Source organism: Tiliqua scincoides, chromosome 1 (genome assembly GCF_035046505.1).
Source record: "Tiliqua scincoides isolate rTilSci1 chromosome 1, rTilSci1.hap2, whole genome shotgun sequence".
NCBI lineage: Eukaryota > Metazoa > Chordata > Lepidosauria > Squamata > Scincidae > Tiliqua > Tiliqua scincoides.
Genome location: NC_089821.1, coordinates 100,730,650 through 100,754,784, shown reverse-complemented (window position 1 = coordinate 100,754,784; position 24,135 = coordinate 100,730,650). Strand labels below are relative to the sequence as shown.

Below are 24,135 nucleotides of genomic sequence, written 5' to 3'. Positions count from 1 at the left end.
CAGTCATAGGTTGAAGTAGATATTAGTCTACATAAAATCATGCTGTAATAAATCTGTCATGCGAAGATTCATGTGCATAGTATTTTTACATTACACACATAGCAGGTTCTTCATGATCCTGAACAGCTGTCAAGTGACTTTTCCCAAAAGTTTAGATACTGAATGTTCAGCTGTATAGCCTTGATTAATAGCCATTTTCATTTAAAGAGATGGCATAGCATGGTAGCTAAGGCTGCAAGCTTATACAATACATACTTATTTGTGAGAAAGCTCTGTTGAACTCAGTAGTTCTCTGAATATGATTGGGCTGAAAGATTGAACTGCAAATCTGCACTCCCCCCCCCATCTCAAATCTCACCTCTGCCATCAACTCACTTGAGGGTGTAATAGGCAACTCTAAGCTCTCCACCTGCAATATGGGAATTCTACCGCTTACTTTACAGAGGGCGCAGTCCAAACGTGCCCTTGGGCCGATGCAAGTCGCTTGCGCCAGCCCAGGAGGGTCAAGAGGAAGACGGGCAGGCGCTCTGAGAAGTGCCAGCCTGCGGAGGCTTACATAAGCCTCTGCACCAGCTTCCTCCTTGACACTTGTGTCGGCCCACCTGGGGCAGCACAAGGACAAAAGGTAGGCGGAGGCAGGAGTGAGTTGTTTGAGCGGGGGGGGGGAGAGCAGGCAGTGGGCAGAGGGGGGGTAGGCAGGTGGGCCAGCTGTGGGAGGCGGGAGCCGGCAGTTATGCCTGATCCCAACCCCCATTCCCAGGGAGAACAGAGCAGCTTCAAGCTGCTCCGCTCTACTTGGACTTGTGCCACTTCAGGAGGTGGCGCAAGTCCAAGGAGACCCATAGGGGCCAATGGCCCTTATCCAGGGGTAAGAGGAAAACTATCCCCTTGCCTCTGGCTGCGCTGCTTCTGGCACCTATCCTGTGCTGGATACAGTGCAGGATAGGATTGTGCCCAGAATCACTGAAAGGATAAACAAGGTAACACATTTTAAATGCTTTGAACATTCAGAAGGCACAACATACAGGTTGAGTCTCAGCATCCATAGGACTTCTGTTCCCAGAACCCACACAGGTGCCCAAAGTCACATTATATGAAATCTATTTATCAAGAAGGACCCTTTCAATTAAAGGGAAAATGTCCCTTTTAAAAAACAGCCTCACTTACCATTGTAATGCAGGAGAGCGGGAAGCAGGCAACCAATCAAAGAGGAGGTGACCACCACCTCTTTGCATTGTCATATGCTCCAGGGAGAAGGGAGGGGTTGCTTGCCTTGGAGTGAACTTAAGCCCGTGGAGGGAGAGAAATTGATTGTCTGCCTGCCTGCCACCTGCTCTCCTGCATTACTATGGTAAGTGAGGCTGTTTTAAAAATGGGACGTTTTTCCTTGAATTGAAAGGGCCTTTCTCATCACACAGAGATAAAACCATCGGTGAAAAATCAACAGATAATTAGGCTGTACCTGTATGCAAATGCTATTTAAGACTACTTTGTGACCTACCTCATGCACTAGCCCAGCACATCCCAATCCTTCAAGAGCAGAGAACCACCTCATCCTTTGTGGTGGGTCATGATGCTGCTGGCCAGAATGATTTACTGGGCACCTCTGGAGGCCTCATCTGGGTCATTCTGGGCTGGTGAACCCCTCTATGGGCCTCCTTGGGCCTCAGAATGGCTCACATAAGTGTTTGAAGCTACTTCTGGTCAAACAGGAAGTAGCTTTTGGATGCTTCTGAGGGCCATTCTGAGACCTAAAGAGGCCAATAGAGTAGGTTGCTGGCATGGCACAACCTCCGCAGGGCTCCCCAAGCCTCTGCAAGTCTAACAAAAGGGCACTTTCGGCTTTTGCAACAAAATCAGAAGTGCCCTTTGTTAGACTTATAGAGCCTGGGGAGCCCTGCAGCACTGGCTGCAGCAGCACGAACCTAGGGGTCTCATTGATGCCTTCCCCCCTCCCTGCCCCTCAAAGGGTCAGAGCAAAGTGCTTCCCTGGCTGTTGGGTCATGACCCACCAGTTTTGGAACCACTGCCCTAAAGGAACAACAAGAGATACAACATCCTATGGCTCACTAAGCTAACACAGGGCACAATCCTAACCCCTTATGTCAGTGCTTTCCAGCACTGACATAACAGTGCCAATGGGACATATGCTGCATCCTGCAGTTGGGTGTCACTCACGGAGTCCTCCTCAAAGTAAGGGAATGTTTGTTCCCTTCCCTCAGAGCTGCATTGCCCTTATGTCAGTGCTGGAAAGCAGTAACATAAGGGGTTAGGATTGCGCCCATAGTCACTTTATTAGAGCACCTGCCAGGCTTCCGCCAGGCTTTGCATTCTGATGTTTCTATATGTACGTACTGCAGCTACTCTCTTTGGAACAAAAGTTAACCTACAGCTACCATTCTCCCCCCCCCCCCCCAAAAAAAAAAATATGTTTAGAAAGCAAGTGGAAAGTCTCGATTTTAGATTAAGGGAAAATAGAGTTCTACATACACAGAACACCAACCAGCTCTGTGAGATGGCTATAAAGCTAGCCTTCTCCAATAGGCCTGCATTTCAAAACATTGAATGACATATAATCCTACATCTCTGGTATGAAGTGGCACAATCTCAGGAGGCATGTATGATAACTTTGCTCAAAATTGTAGATTTAAACTTGGGGTGCCTAAGAACTAGTTTACTTGTCCCTGTCGTCCAGTGTCACTTAGGTGGTGTGCTGCTACTTTATACAGAATTCAAGATTTAAAATAAAATCTTATAGACTTGGCAATATCTCCTAATTGTTCAAGAACTATATTGTCTCAGATTTACACAGTCGTATGAAAGATATAAAGCCAGCTCCAAGTTTATTTCCAAACAGTTGCCTAGGACAGCACTGAAAGTAGTTACAAGAGCATTTGTACAGTCAGAACAATATCCAGTTATTTCCTAAGGTAAGAAAGTTTTTACATAGACTGCAAATCTTCAACTATTTGACAATTGTGAACAGCAAAATATGCATACAAGGATTATTGGTTATTTCAGGACTGTGATCTGTAACGGCTACTACATGTTAAGGAACTGAAAGAATGCAAGAAACTCTTGGTGAGGAGTGAAAACTAGTTTTTTTGGCAGATGCAGAAAAAGCACAGAATTAAGACACAAATGACTGAAGTGTTATATGCTCACATTTCAGACTAAAAAACATCTTCATTGGTAAATTATGACCACAACAGTCAGGCAAATTGTTTTAAGTTTCAGAACTACATATCCTTTACTTAGTAAATGGGTTAGAGCTGCATGTTCTAACCACTGGTCATTATGAAATATGTCAAGAAAGGTCAAAAAGTATAAGACTGTACCAACAAACGAAGACAATGGCCATTTCAATGCTGTTAGGCTACAACAAAGAGGGCTACCCAGGTCTGTCCACATTTTCACAATAGCATGCCAAGAGCCTCGTGCCCCTTAAACCTACAGAGCAGACGCCAGTCAGGATACTTATACCTCTTTCTAGAGAGAAGCAGAATGCTGTAAACGCATCTCAATATATCTTGTGAGTAAAGCAAAAAGCAGCAAACACATTGATAAGTTCACTGACAGCATCTGCAAAGCATGGTGTAAGCAAGTAGTGGTAGGACTGTACATTCTTGACCTATTATCTACAGACTGCTATCTTAACTTGAAGTTCCATAGAAATCCACAAAATCATAAGCAGATATGCGATGAGGGCTGAACAGCAAGAGCTACTGCTGCAAACCCAACGTATACATTATTTTGGCAGAATGGTAGTCAACTCAGAAAACCCAACTTTGTATGCGCTGTTAAACTAGACTGACTGAAATTGTTGCAACTATACGAGGAGCTACTTCACACCAATGCTTCCCTGGTAGTTTATATGGCTGTGATCGAAAAGCAAACCCAAGGCATGTTTAATATAGAGATTCGGCCTTGGTTAAAAAAATAAGTCAAGTAAAGATATTTCTTTACAGAGCTGTAAAAGCAAAGAAAAGTTGAAAATTTAGGTTAGAACAATAACCTCCCCCCCCCAAAGTGTCAATAGGAGTTTTTCCATTTATACTTCTAGAAGACAAGTCTCAAGCATGTAAGTTTAAAGAGCAAACAAACTGATGCTCGACAGAAGCACATGAATTCCTCCATGGATTATGTCTTAAAGGGGATAGAAGCAGTTATAGGAAAACGTGTTCACCTACCATTAAATGAGCTTCTCTATGAACACTGGGCCTGTGCTCAAATAAACCTACTGAACATCTAGAAGAAATATAGAAATGCTAGTTTGAATTTGCAGCATCTAGTGAATTTCTTTTCTATGGGCATTTAGAGATTTACAGGCATGCAATATGTGAAGTTGCTGATTTTCAGCACGTTCACTGCCAATCTTTATTGCAATTTATGCTGACAGGTACTGGGTCAGAGCACTTCAAGGAGAAACTGAACCCTGCTTATAACGATTACATAAAATATGATTGTTTCCTCCTATCAGACCTGAGAGCAGAATTCCAAAATATCCCTATGCATAAAGAATGACACATTTCTAACAATTACTGGAAAATTTGAACCCTTGTTTATTGTCCAACTACATACTAAAAAGTCAAAGATTTATACAGAAATTATGCATTAACAGGCAGAAATGTGGGGGGAGGGGCACAATGGCAGCCTTGTTTTCAAAGCATGTTTTCTCAAAATAGTTGAAAGCACACATGGAACCTTTCTTCCAAAGTCGTCATTCAGATCGCCATGGTGCACTGCAAGAACTGAAAAGAAAAAGCAAGTTTAGTACAAATGTCAGAAATGGTCATTAACAGGATAGAGCAGGGGTGTCCAAAGTTTTTGGCAGGAGGGCAACATCATCTCTCTGACACTGTGTCAGGGGCCAGGGGGGATCAATTTACATTTGAAATTTGAATAAATTTACATAAGTTTACATAAATGAATATATTAAAGATGAACTTATACGAATGAAAGTCTTGCAATAGCTCAAGGCCTATAAAAGGCCTTGCACAAAGCAAGGCTGGCCTTTCCTTTGCTGCCACTACTGCATCACAGATGTGAAACTGCAAGCAGTGGAGGAAGCCCTCATCCCACAGCTCATGCGAGAGGTCAAACAGTCGACCTCACGTGGAGAGCAGTTGCGTCGGGCCAGTGCGGGCTCCAACAAATCTCCGGAGGGCCAGAGGCTCATTGGAGACTGGGGCCTCCCTGGGGGTCACATTGAGAGGCCTCAAGGGCTGCGTGTGGCCCCAGGGCCGGGATTTGGGCACCCCTGGGATAGAGTATGGGCATAGTGCTATTTGAGATCTATTCACTCTCTGAATATGTACCTTTTGTAAAGGAAAGACATTATAAAAATGCCAAAATATGCATCACAATTCATCGCAGTTCACCCTAAATTTGATTCTATGAACATGCAAAGTAAAAGCAACCATGTAAAACAGGCACAGTAATGCAAAACAGCTTGCCAACAAACACCACAACTACTCACTGGTTGAGCACACAGCAGTAAAGTGGCAAGACATACTGAGTGTACTAATGAAAGTAATGTGGTGCTAAGAATGTCCAAGCAAGCATAGACTTCTGCATGTACTTAGGCCTCTTGATATGTCCAAAAGTATGCTTATCTTTGCAGGCTGAAAGCTACACATAGTGGTGGGATATGGTAATTACACCTTGGATGGTCTACTTAAATTCAGATGATGGAATTTAAAATGCACTCGTGGAAACCAATTACACTTGACCAATTCTCCCATGAAAATTGTTCAGAAGTAGTAGTGTGGTTCAGAAACTTTGAGTTAATTGCTCCAAACACTTATGTCTTTCTAATTCAGACACAACTTACACATATCCCAAATCTGAGAAGCATACTACACAAACCCCTCACATAATGTTCTAAAGGCCGGTGTCTGTATAGCTACAATTACAATAAGACAAACTACACACCTCTCTTTAGGTTCTGAATAAGGATTTGGGATTATGCAAAGTCAAACTTCCTTCAGAGTCAGCAGGCAAGACACCGATTTTGGACATTACTATACAAAAACTTAAGTCACAATATTTTTGACTAATGTAAAATTAAGGAATTGTGTTCTATATTATAACATATATTATAACTCTTCTCAGATTTGTTAAGTGTGTTATCCTCTGGACAGGCCTACAGAGCCATGAAACAAAGGCTCCTTGACATCGAGCAACAGGATCTCTATAGTAATGCTTACAAAATCTGCTCTACAGTACATCTCCATCTTTCCATCTTACCTCTAAGGAGGCCTAAGTATTTTTACTTTCTGGAATGCCCCCAAGAACGAAGTGCATTTACCCTTGCAAGATGTAATGTCATTCTGTCTGAGCAGTTATTTGGTAGATATAGGGGCATCCCAGTTGCAAATAGAGTTTGTCCTTGCAGGCAGGGGAATATAGAAATACTCCCCCACATGTTATTACACTGTCCAATATACCAGGATATTCGCTTAAGTTACTTATCGCCAATCTTGGCCTCTCTCTTGGGTTGGAGTGACCAGAATAAAATTGCCTACATACTCAGTGGGGCAAATTAAGAGCTTGCTGGGGTGGTAGCTAAATATATAAATATAATAATCAAGAGACGTGTCTCTATGATGGTCACAAATGGTTGAGACTATGTAGTAAGATCTGGTTGGTTAAGGCTGGAGGTGAACTGTCTGATTCATGCATCCCTACATCCTATCTTTTGTTTTACATTGTTTGTATTTTAAATATGCCAATAAAAGTTTCTTGTAGTTGTACTTGAGGAGCCCAAGAGAGAACAGTAGTCAGAAAAACGAGTGTCACCTAAGTTTAAAGCACCAGAATCTATGCTTGACACTTTGAAAAAAGTTGAAATATTCTGACCCAAGAAACCTTCTTGAAAATAATTAAGCATAAATGAAAGACAGAGTAGCCAAAGACGTTTAAGGCCCAAATCCTAACCAACTTTCCAGCACTCGCAAAGCTGTGCCAATGGGATATGTGCCGCATCCTGTGGTTGCGTGGCACTCAGAGGCCTCCTGAAAGAGAATGTTTGTTCCCTTACTTCAGAGCTGCATTGCCCTTATGTTGGTACTGGAAAGTGGGTTATAATTGCGCCCTAAATTATGTATCTCTAGTTTAAGTCGTTTCTATAGAGCTTGAATAACCATTTAGCAGGTAAGGTACTTACATCATCATATACAAGATTCACAACACCCTGTTGCATGCTGTCTCGTCTCCTGAAGAAGTCTTAAAAAATAATACATTTAAATGGTAAAAATGCTGAGTTACAATCTTCTTGTTTACATACGATTAAATCTCGCCAATTGCAACTCTACTTTCTTATAAAGAACATTTGCCATTTGATTTACCAACAAATTCCTCTGTTGTCACAGAAGCTGAACAATATTCACTGTAGTACACTCTCTTCATGTTAATAGAATTATATCCAACATTGCGGATCACTAAGTTTTCCATATATCTGATCACATTTTAAAATTTGGAAATCAAGCCTTGAGCAATTTCATCTATTTTATAAACATAATGATATTTCATACTGAACTAAATTTAAGAGAAAACATTTCAAATAATTCTATGCAAAGTTCTTAAATTTAATCACACTCTATTGACAATTTTAGTTGTACATATATCAAAATGTACTACTGGCATCAAATTCTGAGTTTATGAAAAACTATAAGAGAGATACCTTACCTGTCAAAGCTCGAAGCTTCACACAGCAAGCCACATAATCATCAAAAAAAATTCTGCCATTCTTACTGTAACGTTTTACAATTGCGATTAGTGTCTGTGGGCTTAATCTGTAACCTAGACAAGGCAAGGGGAAAATTGACACCTGTTTTAATTGCATATACATAATGAGAGATCTTGGGCATGGGGCCCAAGTCTAAACACAAAATTCATTTATGTTTCATATACCCCTTATACACATAGACTGAAGGTAATTCTATACAATATTTTTAATAATTTTGTGCATGAAACAAGGCTTGTGCATGAAGCAGTTTGTGAATTTATTTTTTTAGGAAAAAAAAAATTTTTTTAAACAGTCATGTTGGCACTCAAAAAAGTTCCATATTTTGGAATACTCCATATTTTGGAATTCTGGATAAGGGATACCCAACCTGTACTAGAAACTGATGACATCCTCCTTTCCCCGTAAAAAGAAAGGCCACCTGACTTTTCTATTTTGCCTGCCACTGGATCTGCTTCTGACATCCACACTCCTGACCAGCTTGACCTTGCATTCTTTGTTACATAGCTAGTTAATGAACAAAGACTTTCAACAATTCTGACAGTTTTGACCAATTACTTTAAATGAAATGTTTTGAGTAAAGATCACCATCACCACATCACTTTGCATGACAGCACGGTACAGACTGTACAATACTGCTTTCACATGTCAGAGGCTCTTTAATGCCTGTCCACAGGAATATTTAGCTTTATTAGTACAGTATATAGCATCATGTTTGTCAGCAATGTTTTTCTAGCCATGACCTGAACATGTTACATTCAAGATTTATCTGGACCCCATCAACTCCAACTTACACCTCTGTTCTTAATATATCATTTTAAGTACCCTTCCCAGTAACCTTCCTTTTCCAAGAAAAATTTATAGGGAACAAAATGGTTCTCTCACAAGATTTATTTTCAGGTTTAAACATGAAACCTACTGCATCAACCAAATGCTTGTCTTATAAAGATCGAAGTAACATCTTACCCATAGCTACAATGACTTGTGTCAATTCGTGAAGTTCCACAGTTCCACTTCGGTCTTGATCAATCAACATGAAATTTTGCTTCCAAGCATTGAGAGCTGCCCAGAGTTCCTTAAATTCATTGTATCCCATTTTTCCAGTATTATCTCTCTAATATCATTTGGTTAACGAAAACATCATTCTGCAGTAAATTAGCCAACAACTAAGTATGCATTTACTGATCATCTATTTTTATTCTGAACATTTATACTTCAACTTCTATTTCTAATAGACTATATAGGAAGCTAGAAGAGAATGAGAAGCTTTAAGAGTTTATAGTCAGTCCGAAGGTTGGCAGCGTACCCATCAGCCAGTACAGGCAATATCAAACGGACTTTTTGATCTCTAATTTTGTTAGAATAATGTCTTTGATATGTGTACATTTCAAGAGCCCTGAAGGCTCTTCTTTACAGACAATTAGCTATTTTCAGTGACTTAGTACACAGATTTTGTTGAGTTGGTATAATCCAAAACTATCAGGAGAGCATGTGCTATACATAAGATCCCAAGGCTCATTCCCTGGTCACCTCTTATATTCAAACAGCTTGGGCATCAATTAGGAAAGGCCATTTCCTGAAACCCTGGCAGAGCCCTGAATAGCAATATCAGAAGAGATGGACCTGACAATGCATTCACATATTCAGCTATATGGAAAAAACAAGGTCATAAAAAGATCATGAACTAGGCCTTATAATCTAATTTGCCAGAGCACATGAAATGTCATCTTGCACTGGCCCATTAGCCACATAAAAATGTACATGTCTGAAGAACCTGGTATTCAACAGCATAACATAGCTGTCAGTCACTAATGTAACAAAACATCCCCATGTTCTAAGGCTTGCATTCTGTGGAACAAACAGAATGTTGACTTAACAGTTCCCTCAAGCCACCCATTTATTCTACAAAACAGTAACCTCACCCAAGTTATCATCAACTTGGGAATCAATGTTTTTTTAAATCTAAATTCTTTGCCTCAAGATAATATGTTGTTGAAAGTAAACAAGTACTGAAATAGCTAGTTGGGATGAACACATTCTCACTATTCTTCAGTTCTAACCTCTTTATAACTCCATTCCGCAGCTTACGATAAAAGGCAGAGGTTCCATAATAATAATAATAATAATAATAATAATAATAATAATAATAATAACAACAACAACAACAGGTATTTATATACCGCCTTTCTTGGTCTTTATTCAAGGCGGTTTACATAGGCAGGCTTTATTAAAACCCTTATTAAATAGGGATTTTTACAATTTCAAAGCAGGTTCTTTCTTTCAAGAACGACTACATTCAAGGTGTTTCATTCTGATCTGGCTTCACATTCTGGCCTCCATCCTCCCACGCTCAGAGCAGATGGAATTGCTCGGCTTCAGCTTGTCAGCTGCTCCAAGGTCGCACGGTGCCGGTGGCCTCGAACTGGCGACCTTGTGGATGTTATCTTCAGGCAGATGGAGGCTCTACCCTCTAGACCAGACCTCCTGCCCATACTAACGTGTCTTGTTTCTATAGACACCAAGCATGCAATGAAGCTTCTATGGCATCTCTGGTGTTTCACTGTTCTACAGCCCAATGCTACATAGGTATACCTAGAAGGAAACCCCACCAATTTCAATGGAACTAACTTAACATGTATAGGATTACAACCCTAGTTTCTTATTTAGGTCTGTACCAGTTCTGCTGCTTTACCTTTCTCCACCACCGTCTGTGGCCTTTTCCCTAGCCTAGCCAGACAGCAGAATAGAGCCAAGCATATTTCTATACTCACTCCAAGAACCTGTTCCCACCCCCAAACTAGTTTCTGTCACACCGCCTATTTCAGTTTCTACATAGTATCTGCTGTTTGTTTCTACATAGTTTTTTCTCCTCCAAAAAAGGTCTAATTGGTTTCATGTGAAATTATGTTCCATCTAGATTGTTTTTCCAAGGATACATCCAACATTGATATCATAATTCTGCAGGTCTCCAAGCTGAAGGCTGAAATCACAAGCAAAGGATATATTAATTCCAGGTCAACTATACTGCTTGCAGCTCTAAACACAATTGCTGAAGTTATCATTAATTTTTATAACTTCATGAAGCTGCTAACAATACAATGAACAAGTAATGACTAATTTGTTAATAGAGAACCATTTTGAAAATGCAAACTGAATAGTTCCCCTATTTCACCCATCTATACAACCTATTCCCCTATCAACTTTACACTTAATTCGTAAACGAATGGAAAGAGCTAGGAGATTGTAATTACATATTTGAAAACAAAGTTATATTGGGATATTATGCACTAAATTTCACAATTATTACTTAATTATTGCTGGAGCTATCCAATATTAAACTTTGGATTTTTTGGGAGTACTGATTTTTTTCATACAACTTTGCTGCAATTTAAACACTTTGGACTCGCTCAACAAATATTGTTATTGGCTTCATTAAGTGAGAGCAAAAAGTTGTATAAGGTAGCTAAGTTTCATTTGTTTTGAAAAAATAGCAAGGGACATATTATGTCTCAAAGTTGTCAAAATCTCACAATCGTACAGAACATGGTCGCAGTATGGGATCTAACAAATGGCTATATCTCCACAAGTATTCCACCGGCAAACCTAAAACTTTACCGAAGTTTGTTTGAGACATGTGGGACTCTGCACACAAAATTTCATTAAAATCCGTGATGGTCACACAGGGAGCCCTAGAACACTTGACATGGAATGATCCTTATCAGGAATTTGAACAAGCAGAAATAAATGCTGGTTCTACTCCTCCATGGAAGAATGGGGGAGTGGGATATGCAGAGATTGAAAAAGAGGTCTGTCACAAGATGTTAGCCACACTGTCATGTTTTCATGCATACATATGGATACAAAGGTTGCCAACTTATGTGCAGGGTGAAAGTATAACATTTCCTTTTTGATGCCTGAGAGCTTTACCACAGGAGGCATAGTTGCCCCAAACCCCAGACCATGCAACTACAGCTACTGAAAAAGTGGGTCTTAAGCTAAGCCAGGATGTGGACTCAGAATCTACAGCAAAAGCCATGTTCCCAGCAGTCTTGAGGAATGGGGGTTGCCAGAGAAATCAAACATGCTGGTTAAATGAGCAAACATTTCAAAAAAGAATGAAAATTATAAATAAGCATGCCATGAACCACCAACTTCTAAAAGCAGTGGAGCCAGGTGGCTACTGGAAATTTTCTACTTAGACAAAAGAATTGTATGACCATCCCAAACATCTGCCAATTTACTGAGTTCTCCAGTTTTTCAAGTACTAGATAATGCAGCTTTTACAGTATACTGTATTTTGAATACCATGGTTTATTGCTGGGAACATTAATCAATCAAGTTTGGTATCAAGAAGCATGTGGCCATTACCCTAACCCCTTTCCCCATGTGGGGAGAGGGGGACAGAACTTTCAGCTCAGATGGACTGAATATGGAAGGTTTGAACTTCAGCATGTCTCATTCTATAAATTAAGCTTTGTGAAGTAAAAAACCTAGAAGAATGGGCTATCACACATTTGCACTGTATAGTCATCATTATTCAGAGGAATTGAATCATTCTAAGATAGGCCCTAGTCACAAAGAAATTGAATGAAATTATGCTCCTGAAGCCTTCAGGCAGAGCATGAATTCTAAGCACTATAAAGTAATCTCATTTGCTTCAACCATGCCTGTTGGAAAACCATCTCTGGTTAGACTATATTTTCCATGCCAAAATTGGATAAATAGCTATGGAGCTATGTTGTAGCTATGGCACCTGATCACTGGCTGGTATGAATGCTATACTTCTAGCCAAAATAGTACTTGCAAAATTGACTAGCATCTATGATCCTTATTAACCATAAGAACTTTGGTAGATGGCTCTAACCTAAAGTTAGATCTAGATGATCCAGAAATTATTTTAGCAACAGAATCTGATTTATAGGCATTAACTGCACTTTACTACTGCAACTGTCCTATTTTAGCAGGGATTCAGGTTTTGGCGCATCAACATCTGAATCACTCCCAACAGGATGCAGCTCTGCATGTTCATTTTGGTGTTTCTTTTGGGTGGTTGCTTTTGAGTCAAAGGACAAGCATATAAAAGTGCAATGTCTCATCTATTTTTACCAACATGTTCTGTCACAAGACGTTAATAGATTCACACCCATGCCAGAAAGCAACAAGCAGGAACAAAAGAAGCCGAAACATGGGACTGCAAACCCAATCCAGGGGAAGTATTTAGCACATTGGTTCTCAAACTTTTTAGCATCGGGACCCACTTTTTAAAGCGACACTCTATCACAGGAGTGCCCAAACCCCAGCCCTGGGGACACATGTGGCCCTCGAGGTCTCTCAATGCGGCCCTCAGGGAGCCCCCAGTCTCCAAAGAGCCTCTGGCCCTCCAGAGATTTGCTGGAGCCCGCAATGGCCCGACGCAACTGCTGTTTGACCTCTCGCTTGAGCTGTGGGATGAGAGCTTCCTCCACTGCTTGCTATTTCATGTCTGTGATGCAGCAGAGGCAGCAACGGAAAGGCCAGCCTTGCTTTGTGCAAGGCCTTTTACAGGCCTTGAGCTATTGCAAGACCTTCATTCATTCGTTCATATAAGTTCATCTTTAATATATTCATTTATGCAAACTTATGCAAATTTATTCAAATTTTAAATGTAGATTAATTCTTTTTTTCCCCTGGCCCCTGACACAGTGTCAGAGAGATGATGTGGCCCTCCTGCCAAAAACTTTGGACACTCCTGCTCTATCAGGATCCACCTAGGTTTACCAGACTTTTAAAAAAGGAGATCTAGAAAGTAATAATAACCAGTAATAAGTAATAATAACCAGAAAAAGACAAACATTTATCTCCCTATATTTACACATGCTTGCAAACTGCAGGAGCTGAGCTCTTTGCAGGATAAGTAGCAGCAACAGTATCTGATTTTTTTTTTTGCAGCCTCAGGGCTTGAGGCAGTTATCTGATCTTTCTATTACCCTTTGGTGACCCACCAAAAATCATGATGCAACCCACCAGTGGATCCCAAACCACAGTTTGGGAACCACTAACTTAGCAGACTACAATAGTCCCTTGGAGATAATGCAGGCTAAAAGAAATTTCATCTTGGGTACATGAGTGCACTACTGCCATGCCGAATTACACTGGAAATTGAGGCAACAGTTTGTTGAAAGACATGATGATTTGCTATTCAAAGAAAAGAGTCCAAAAAATCCCACTTGATGCCCTTAAGTAGCTATTTAGATCAAACCATTACAGCTAAGTGACAGTGGCCAATGACTCTAAATAATGCACGCACGGATTTTGAAATAATCAGAAGTACTTTTACTGTTGCTTTGCTGCTATTGTGCTACCCATCAAGGAGACTAGAAGAATAAGATCATTAAGTAATGAGAGAAGAGACCATTTTTTAAAGAACAAATACACTGCTAGAAGTTTAAACATAATGTGTTCAATAGCAACAAAGTCTTACGAGCATAAGTTCCACTGATTCCAGACTGTGTTAGACATCTCTGTAGCTCTTCTGCATCCACTTCACCATCCTATAAAAATGAACGCATATATATTTGAAGTTCAAGGACATTGGCTAGTCTGGTGATACAAAGTCAATGTATAAATACAATCACTAAGTGGTCTATCTGAATTTAGGGATCTATAATAACATTTCAGAAAAAACTGCCTCATCAGAAATTCTGTCACCCAGTAATTAAGTTCTATTACATAAAACTGTATCTAACAAATCCCTGCAAAATTTTAAAATGAAGTTTATCTTCTTCATTTATGAGATTGCAGCAACAACTTGCAATAGTACAGATTTTTCATTTGAAGTTGGTTGATGTTTTCTCCAGAGATGCTGATTTGTTTTGTTACTAAAACATTTCATGTGCAGCTTTGTAAATTATGAGAGACAGACTTAAAATGGCTTTTTCACTTTTCATCTACCTTACAAGCACACAGTATAGGTTCATTGTAGTTTCTTACATTAGCTCAAATCCAGCTGCATGCAGTGATCCAAGAACAAAAATAATCATTCAAGTTCAATCAATATCCACATAACTGTGGAACATTATATACATTTTAAAAAATCCAACCTCAAATGTTCTACATAGCAGAAAGACTATAAAGGTGGCTCTCTAAGTAGACATAAAGTAGATACGAATGATAGCTATCTGTTTGATCAACCTAAACTTCATGTCACATGGAGGATTTGCTCCTAATGACATGAAGTAGAGCATTTTGAACTGCCACTGCCAGGTGCCACTGATACCCTACCAGGATTATGCATTGATTTGCTGAGAATCTTATCTCCCAATACGGAAAGACCCACATGCAAGCAACTTAGAGATTACTCTACATAATTCTTACCCGATCCCCCCGGTTGGTTTTACAGTAAGACAAGTTTGTTTGTTTTTTAAAAAGCTTTATTTGAGAGCTTCTCCAATGAAAGTGTTAATAGGGAGGTATAAAATTCAAAATCCAACTTTTCTTGATTTGCACCCCATGCAAATCCTATTATTCAAAAGTTGCAAATGGAAAGCTGGGCTTCTTAAAAATTCTCCCAGATACAGATGCAAAACTTGCTCTTCCACTATGCATGGGTTCATCTTCCTCCAGGCTAGATCAAATAAATTAGTATCCTGCAGATCACTATTTGCAGGAGAAAGAATATGAATTTGAGAATTACTTGGCCACATTTCAACATTGGAAAGAGGTACGATAAGTTCAGTTCTATCAGATCTCTTGTAAACGGTGGATCAATTTGGCCATGTAAGAAAGGTGACCAAGATGACTATCTTGTGAAAGTACTTCTGGCATTCACCCACACAGAAAAATACATTTTCATTGGGTAAGCTCATATGAAACAAGAAAAAGGATAACTTAAATTTTTTATGAGGAAAACATTTCTGAGTGTCTGTGACTTGATTATAAGGCAACAACACTCAAAAATGACTGTTTTTACCCTCCCCTCCCAAAGCAATACCCATGTTTCTGTGAGTGTCTACCTGATCAGTTCTTTTGAGTGTCAAGGCCCACGCTTCCATCACCCCACTGGTCTTGCTACATTGCAGTTGACAGATTGTGCTTATTTGACTGGTACATCAGGAGAGAATGTTTATTCCTCCTATAAAAAACTAAATTTACTAAAATATTAAACTTGAGAATTAAGAAAAAATATGGAAGTCAGCAAATGTTCAATTAAGCTCCGACCTGAACAAATTCAAAGCAAGTAAAAAAATCCTTTTCCCCATGTATTTTATTTCTTATACATAATCACTATAAAACAGTGGTTTTCAAACTGTGTTCTCAGGAGTTCAATAGAGGTTTTTCAGTAAGATCAGCAATGGAGAACAATACACCCAAGACACCTTACCCACCATTCTATTTCTTCCTTTACAACATGCAGCTGTAGGGTTGTGATGAAAGTATTCTAGAGCAGTGCTCTCAATGTGTGGTCTGAAAGCCATAGACTGCCTGTTCACAGCATGTCTTCTGGGGATCCCATCTTCTAGTGTCTTAGAGTCTCCCGAAGCTTACCACAGGACTTGGATGCACGCCAAGCCACATGAGAGACTCTGAGAAGCAGAAAACCAAGCAGGAAAGGCCAGGTACACCAATGTTGTGTGCTTGCCTATCTATTTATAGTGGTAGTCCATGGCATAGCAGAAAAAAATTGCTGGTCCACAAGAGCACTTTGAGAAAAAGTGCTATTCTAGAGCACACTCCAGTTATGCAAAGCCAAAGAGACTAGAATAGCATCTTAATCAAAACAAATGTGTGCTCAGGAACATTCCCCAGAATCCTTTGTTACACACAGTACTTCCAGGGCAGGCTCAGAGTTTTTCAGCAGATGTCAAATATAGAAAGAGTTCCCCTGAAGGAACAAAGTTTGAAAATCACTGATATAAAGTTTTGAGTAAATGCAAATAGTAGCAGTCCTTTAGAGTCTCCTTGTCTGTAAAGGAGAAACCTCAAGTAAAACTTAAAGGCAAAATGCAGGAGAACACCAAGCCATTTTAGCTGCACTATACATTCACTTATAGACAGGTAGCCCAATTCAGAAAGTCTGTGAGTCTGTGAAACTCCAATACTTACACCAGACTCCTACAAGGGCTTCTCACTTTTCTCAATGGAGATGGGAATTCCACGCATGCATCCATTTGCATTCTTATACACTGGCTCAGATGTGCTCAAACCCCGGCCCTGGGGCCACGTGGCCCTTGAGGACTCCCAATCCAGCCCTTAGGGAGCCCCCAGTCTCCAATGAGCCTCTGGTCTCCTCCGGAGACTTGCTGGAGCCTGCGCTGGTCTGATGTAACTGCTCTCAGTATGAGGGCGACTGTTTGACCTCTCGCATGAGCTGCAGGTCGAGGGCTCCCTCCACTGCTTGCTGTTTCACATCTGTGATGCAGTAGCAGCAGCAAAGGAAAGGCCAGCCTTGCTTTGTGCAAGGCTTTTTATAGGCCTTGAGCTATTGCAAAACCTTCATTCATTCATATAAGTTCCATCTCCAATATATTCATTTATGTAAATTTATTCAAATTTGTAAAGTAAATTAATTCTTTTTTTCCTGGTCCCTGACAGTGACAGAGAGATGATGTGGCCCTCCTGCCAAAAAGTTTGGATACCCCTGCACTGGCTTAACACCTACTCACTTTTGAAAAGTTGTTTCTCTTTTCAAAACTCATTTTTTCCAACAGACTTTCCCAGATTCACCAATTTCTCAGTATCCGATGAGACCAACTCACACCACTACCAATTCTGGCTCTTTACCAAATCCTGTCTTAACTTTATGCAAGTACAAGCTAGAGATCTAAATGCAGGAAAGCACACACTATAGCGGTATTTAGGAAACTTCCTAAAATCAAAACCTCTTATTGTTACCCACAGTTTTTTGTTGTTGTTTTTTATTTTTGGGTCTTCAAATGTATGGCTTAACCTAGGCCATTTCTCACACAGAAAAGTCATACAATGAGTCACCCTTGGAGCTCCTAGCTATTTCAAACAAGCTGTTGTCCAAACAGAGCAGAGCACTACTACCTTGAAACAACTCTGGTGTTCTCCATTTCAGTCAGAAGAGTGTATGCAAAAAGGTAAAGAACAATGGCATTTTCCCCCTACCCTTCCTCTACTCTTGTCAATACTGTTACAGTTTCCTGGTGCAGAAGCAGCTGCACCCTTCGCCACACACAACAGGCCACACTTCCATAACACCTATCTGCTAGTGCCTTCCACAGCAATCACCAAAACATTGTGCTATGTTTCCCCACGCTAAGAGCTGCTTCAGCAGCTGCTAGTTTCCTCATTTGTCACCAGGAAAAGTGGAAGGAAAGAGTGCATCAGCACCCTAGCTCCTCCTCATGCTCTCTCCCCCATCCTTCCACTGTTAAATTATAGCCACCTCCCAATTTTACTTCAACTGGGCATAGGTAGAGGTCACCCAAACTCATTTTGTTTGTTATATTCCTTAAGAATATGAACACAAGAAGGAATTTAACATATAGTTTGAATTGCAGGAATAAGTCTGGACGCAAGTCTGCTATGTGTAGTGTTATTTAAACACTTAACCAGCTATGTGCAACTTATTTCAGGGCATTCACACACAACCTGGCAAGTTCAGAAGTAGGATATAGCTTCTATAGTCTGAATGCTAAGACGTGAATGAGAATGTTCACTGCAGGCGAACATGTTCTTGTCAATCTGCTGACCAACAATCAGAAAGAAACAAGAGAACAAAGAAGGCACTGTAGATGTGAATCCATCTTGTACCCCTCCCCCCATACACACACTTCCATCCCCTTCAGACCACACGCAATTATTCCTCAGGAGTACCTGTATTTCAATTTACTGTCTACATATGGGGTGCAGTAAACAATCAAATGAGCCTATGTAGTAAGCATGTTTTGGAACACTCTTGTTCCATAATGAAAAAAATATACCCTATGTGGTTAAGGGTGCAATCCTAACCCACTTTCCAGCACCGACATAAGGACAACGCAGCTCCTAGGTATGGAAACAAACATTCCCTTACTTTGAGGAGGCCTCCGTGAGTGCCCCCAACTGCAGGATACAGCACACGTCCCACTGGCACAGCTATGCCACTGCTGGAAAGTGGGTTAGAATTTGGGCCTAATACTGCTGCAGGATATAGGCAGCCCACATTACCCAAGGAAGCATCTCCAGCCCCCAGAAGGTCCTCTGGACACAACCGTAGCAAAGCTCCCGTCGGGTTCAGAGACGGTCCTGAAATCTGATGAGTCAATCATCCACGGATTTTGGAATCTGCAGGAGTTCATGGAATGGAACCCTGCAGATAACGAGGGCTGCCCTGTACTACAAGATATTTTTCTTAACACACGTTGCTTTTTTGTAATTTAACCTTAAATATATCTAAGCACTGTTGCTGAACCCCGCTACCAAAAATTGAAAAGGCACCCCTTTTGGATGTGTTGGAGTGGTGGAGAAGACATTTGATTAAAAATAAGAGTTGTACCTTGCATAAGACATTCTTACAGAAATACTAACAGGTATTATCAGATATTCAGATTTCTTTGAAAACATTGTGGTTCATCACCTCAGTATGTAAAGACTTCAGAAATTAGAGCTAATGAGGGTAAAAATCTAAAGGAAAGTTACTCACCTGAAACTGCAGTTCTTCATGAGTATTGCCTTTGCAGATCCAAACTCTTGGGAGATTACATATTGGCATCACAAGTCCAAAAACGCTCTAGAGACCAATGACCTGTGGGGCCATGCATATGCCCTTTGGTGAATCTGTACTATAACCTTTGAACCAGTTCTTTCGCCCAGACCACACAGAAATTTTCGGTGCTACTCTATAAAATACCTAGCCATGTGCAATACAGCTATGTTTCTTCTAACCCCGAAGTCTGATGCAGATGCAAAATGAGCATAAAAGTCATTTTACATGTCCCTCACTGAAACATTAATTTGCTAACCATGGTTATTCTATATAATCCTTTCAGCCTTGACAGGAGTATACTAATCCAATTCAAACATCTTGATAGGACTTATAATTCCCCCAAATAAGACCATATGGACAGCTATGCAACCATGGGCCTAAATTATCAAATTTAAGTGCACCCTCATAACTGTAAAACTCTACAGTGACAGTCTTAATACTTATTTTATGTCATTATGTCATTTTAAAGAGTATTCTCCAAAGACTGTGTTTCCACTACATGCCATAACCCCTGCTAATTGGGTAAGAGGCACTTTTTCAAGTGGGTGTCCTCTTTTAAGCAGGGGGAGAGTAACTGGCCCTCCTCACCCCAGCAGTGTCTGTTCTGGTGGCTGTCTGCTGGTATTCTTTTGCATCTTTTTAGATTGTGAGCCCTTTTGGGACAGGGAGCCATTTAGTTATTTGATTTTTCTCTGTAAACCGCTTTGTAAACTTTTAGTTGAAAAGCGGTATATAAATACTGTTAATAATAATTAATAATAATTATCTTAACCCTTCATTTACACAGCCAAACTAGTGACATTTCCAAATTTCCAAAACAATTCTATCCAAGAACAAGAGCCAACTGGTTCAATTTAATCTCTGCTTGCAGATAAAAATAAAAGTAACAGAAACAAAACCATTGGTTCAAGAAGCAGCAAGTATATAGGTCTAATTCATACTTGTAGTAATCTACCATGCGTGAAGCTATTTGCTTCAAAGCTACAGGCATGCCCCCTTATCTGCAGGGGTTCCATTCAGAACCCCCCACAGATAGCTGAAATACGGATACAGGCAAACACCCATTCCCGCAGCCTGGACCCTTCAGAAGTAAGGGGAGCTGTGCTCTCCTTGCCTTCGGAGGGGCTTTTAAGCCCTGCAGAGGCCACAGATGTCTGCCTCAGTGGGGTTCAGTATGGCTGTTTTCAGCTGAAAAATGTCACTTCCGGCCATATCCACAGCTACAGGGACCCCTCTGTAATTACAATGCAGTTTGGTCAGTTTCACCCATGTTATCAAAACCCCATCTTCTCTCTAGACCCCAGAGGATAAGCTGAATTTAAATTTTTTAGAAATAAATTGATAGAACTATACAGATACTACTGTACTTGGTGTTTAAATTTCCATTATTTCAACATGTCACATATTAAATTTAACCAACAAGTCTGAGACTATCCTATTCCCAACACTATACTCAGCAAAACAACTATTTCTCTACCAAAACGTTAAGGCAGTTTTAAATTACTAACGTACCTGTCCAGCAATAGCATTGAAGAATGTCCACAAGGGATCGGCGGCGGCAGCAGCAGCATAGGCCCCAGAATAAACAGAATATCCAGGAGATCCACCATGGGCCACAGTTGGCACTCCTCCAGGAACTGGCTGGCCCATTGCCATTTGCATTGGCACCTGACCACGGTAAGCACCATACTTTTGTGAAGAGAATAAGCATACAGTATTTCACTATATTTACCAGCAATTTTTTTAAAAACTTTTTTTTAACATTTCCAGTTCTAACAAATGATTTCTGAAACCAGCTGGGAAGTTACAGAACTGCAAATAGTCCAATGAGGAGGAAAAGAAAAGCCAACAAGGTGAAGTCATGCTTGCCACTGCCACCTACTGATGCCTTTCAAGATGCCTGGGCCTCTGCTGCCTCACAACAGCCATAGATCCACCAACTGCTCCACAAGGAAGAACCAGTGAAGCATATTCCCCCCCCCCCCATTATCATTTTCTATTCCAATGATTTCCCACTATTTGATTTTATATAAGCTGTTCTTGGAGACTTGACAGCCCAGTCCTAACCAACTTTCCAGTGGCAATGCAGCCATGTCAAGAGGGTACACACTGTAATCTGGGGGGGAGGGGCACAAAGACCTCTTCAAAGTAAGGGAATTTTTTACCCTAACCTCAGGGCTGCATTGCAGCTACATCAGAGCTGGAATATTGTTTAGGACTGGGCTGCCAGATAAATCTTTTGGCTTACTCAGCACTAAGTCCCCCTGTACTCACTAGGAAAGTGTGCACAGGACTGCAGGTTACTGGCTGAAGGGTAAGATCCATTTACTAAATACATTGTATTTAAATAAAGTCTGTCAGTGGACACGGGAGGCAACTGTTGCCCGAAGTGTTACCAGATTGTGAAAGATCCATCAGGACTGCTTTTTGTTCTTGAAAGACAGAGAACTTCTTTGTTACTGCAAATACTCGCTCAGGGGTTTAGAAAAACCTGCCTATGAGTATTAAAGTCATAGGAGTAATCCAATAACCAAGAAAAGTGATGTAAAAACACTGGTTATTATTCTTAGGGCACAATCCTAACCAGATCTACTCAGAAGTCCTATTTTGTTCAGTGGGGCTGACTCTCAGGAAAGCGTGGTTAGAATTGCAGCCTTAATCTTAAGTGTTCTTCCTTTGTGGTGGTGGGGTCAATAATATTCTTATTTGATTTTTTTATAATTATATATATAAGTTGTTGTGTTTTTTTGGCTCCTGCTCCTGTGGAACTTCGAATCCTTTAAAAAAACAAAACACATGCACGCACTCAGAAATAATGACTTTTAAAAAAAGCCTGAAGTGATGATTTAAAAAAACACATATGTCACATCAAGTGATTTAAAAAATAAGAAATAAAAAAACCCCATTTTGTCCCACATCTTTTCATTATCAAACCAGGAACGTTTTCACCTACTTTAAACCATTATTTAAGTAAATAAAAACAAATAAATAACCGAAGAGGCCGCCACCTTACTGGGAAAATGTGAAAGTGGTAAGTGTACATGTGCACATGCACACGCGTGCATGTGTAGGCACTCCTTCAGGTGTGACAGGCATGGAAACAATCAAAAATAAGCAGAAATTAAATGTTTTAAAGCAACTGAAGTAAAAATAATAATAATATTTGCAAGGGGAGAAGGTGGGCCTGCATTTTTCTATGCAGAACAGGAAAGTCACCAGAGGTGCTTCTTAGGACTTAATAGAAAGGCCCCACATGGGGGGTGGCCCCACAGCACCCACCCAGGCTCCTGCTTCCGGCCAGCTGCAGAGGCACTGCACAGGAAGCGGGGGGAGGGGAAGGAGCGGCACTGAGGCTGCCCTGCAGGAGACAAAGGGAAGCTGGCAGCAGAGGGAGGGGGCCTCTGGGGCCCCTTCCGCTCACCTCACCTTGAAGGGGCTTGGGAGAGACAGACAAGCAAGGCCATGAAGGTGGTGGGGGGGGAGGGAGAGAGACGGGCGGGCAGGCCTTCCAATCACAGAGCTCCGTTCTACTCACCGCGCCGTACCCGGGGTACGTCATATCGCCCGTCGGGCGCGAGAGCTGGGAGGGGGGAGCAGCCGCTCAACTGAATTCGGCGTCCCGCGGGGGTCGCTCGTGGCCACAGGCGCTGGGCTGGGAGTCAACGACCGGCCTTCTCCTTCTGTTTCTGCTCCTGCTCCCGCCTCCTCTTCCTGGCTGTCTGTGGGCGAGGCGGAAGCTCCTGCGCTGCCGCCTCCCTTCCCGCCGCCTGCGATTGGTGGTGGCCCCTCGCCCCCTCCCAAGATGGAGGCGCGAAAGAGGGGCTGGCCGTCCACGGGCGGAAGTGACGGAGCGGAGGGAGGAGAGGCCGGCTGGGGGTGCAGCAGCCATTTCGCTGCCGGGAGGAGGCGCGCGGCGCTCTGGCTGGAGCCGTCTTGGGTGTGCTCCCCCTACGGGCTGAGAGCCCTGCAGTGCAGGCGCGAATGTCCCCCTGCTCTGTCTACACGGGCATCATTTCTAGTGGGAATACACACACACACACACACGTGTATCATTCGTGGCGCACCAGCGGGCAGCAGCACAGTGGTGGAAAATGGTGACACGGTCCCTCAACAAAGGCTACTGAAAAAACTCCACAGTCAGAGAATTAGAGGACAGGTCCTCTCGTAGATTGAGAACTGGTTGGAGGCCAGGAAGCAGAGAGTGGGTGTCAATGGGCAATTTTCACAATGGAGAGAGGTGAAAAGCGGTGTGCCCCAAGGATCTGTCCTGGGACCGGTGCTTTTCAACCTCTTCATAAATGACCTGGAGACAGGGTTGAGCAGTGAGGTGGCTTAGTTTGCAGACGACACCAAACTTTTCCGAGTGGTGAAGACCAGAAGTGATTGTGAGGAGCTCCAGAAGGATCTCTCCAGGCTGGCAGAATGGGCAGCAAAATGGCAGATGCGCTTCAATGTCAGTAAGTGTAAAGTCATGCACATTGGGGCAAAAAATCAAAACTTTAGATATAGGCTGATGGGTTCTGAGCTGTCTGTGACAGATCAGGAGAGAGATCTTGGGGTGGTGGTGGACAGGTCGATGAAAGTGTCGACCCAATGTGCGGCGGCAGTGAAGGCCAATTCTATGCTTGGGATCATTAGGAAGGGTATTGAGAATAAAACGGCTAGTATTATAATGCCGTTGTACAAATCTATGGTAAGG

At 41.5% G+C, this 24,135-nt stretch overlaps 1 protein-coding gene across 1 annotated transcript; it reads right to left on the bottom strand.

Annotated features, from left to right (window-relative positions):
- Positions 1-2,826: 2,826 nt before the first annotated feature.
- GCA (grancalcin) lies at positions 2,827-23,227 on the bottom strand. The gene is made up of 8 exons (XM_066612099.1): positions 22,972-23,227; positions 20,949-21,125; positions 14,208-14,277; positions 10,684-10,727; positions 8,714-8,861; positions 7,690-7,803; positions 7,169-7,227; positions 2,827-4,751 (listed from the first exon to the last, which is right to left on the bottom strand). The coding sequence occupies exons 1-8, from the start codon at positions 22,993-22,995 to the stop codon at positions 4,725-4,727; spliced, it is 663 nt and encodes a 220-aa protein (XP_066468196.1). The 5' UTR covers positions 22,996-23,227; the 3' UTR covers positions 2,827-4,724.
- Positions 23,228-24,135: the final 908 nt, after the last annotated feature.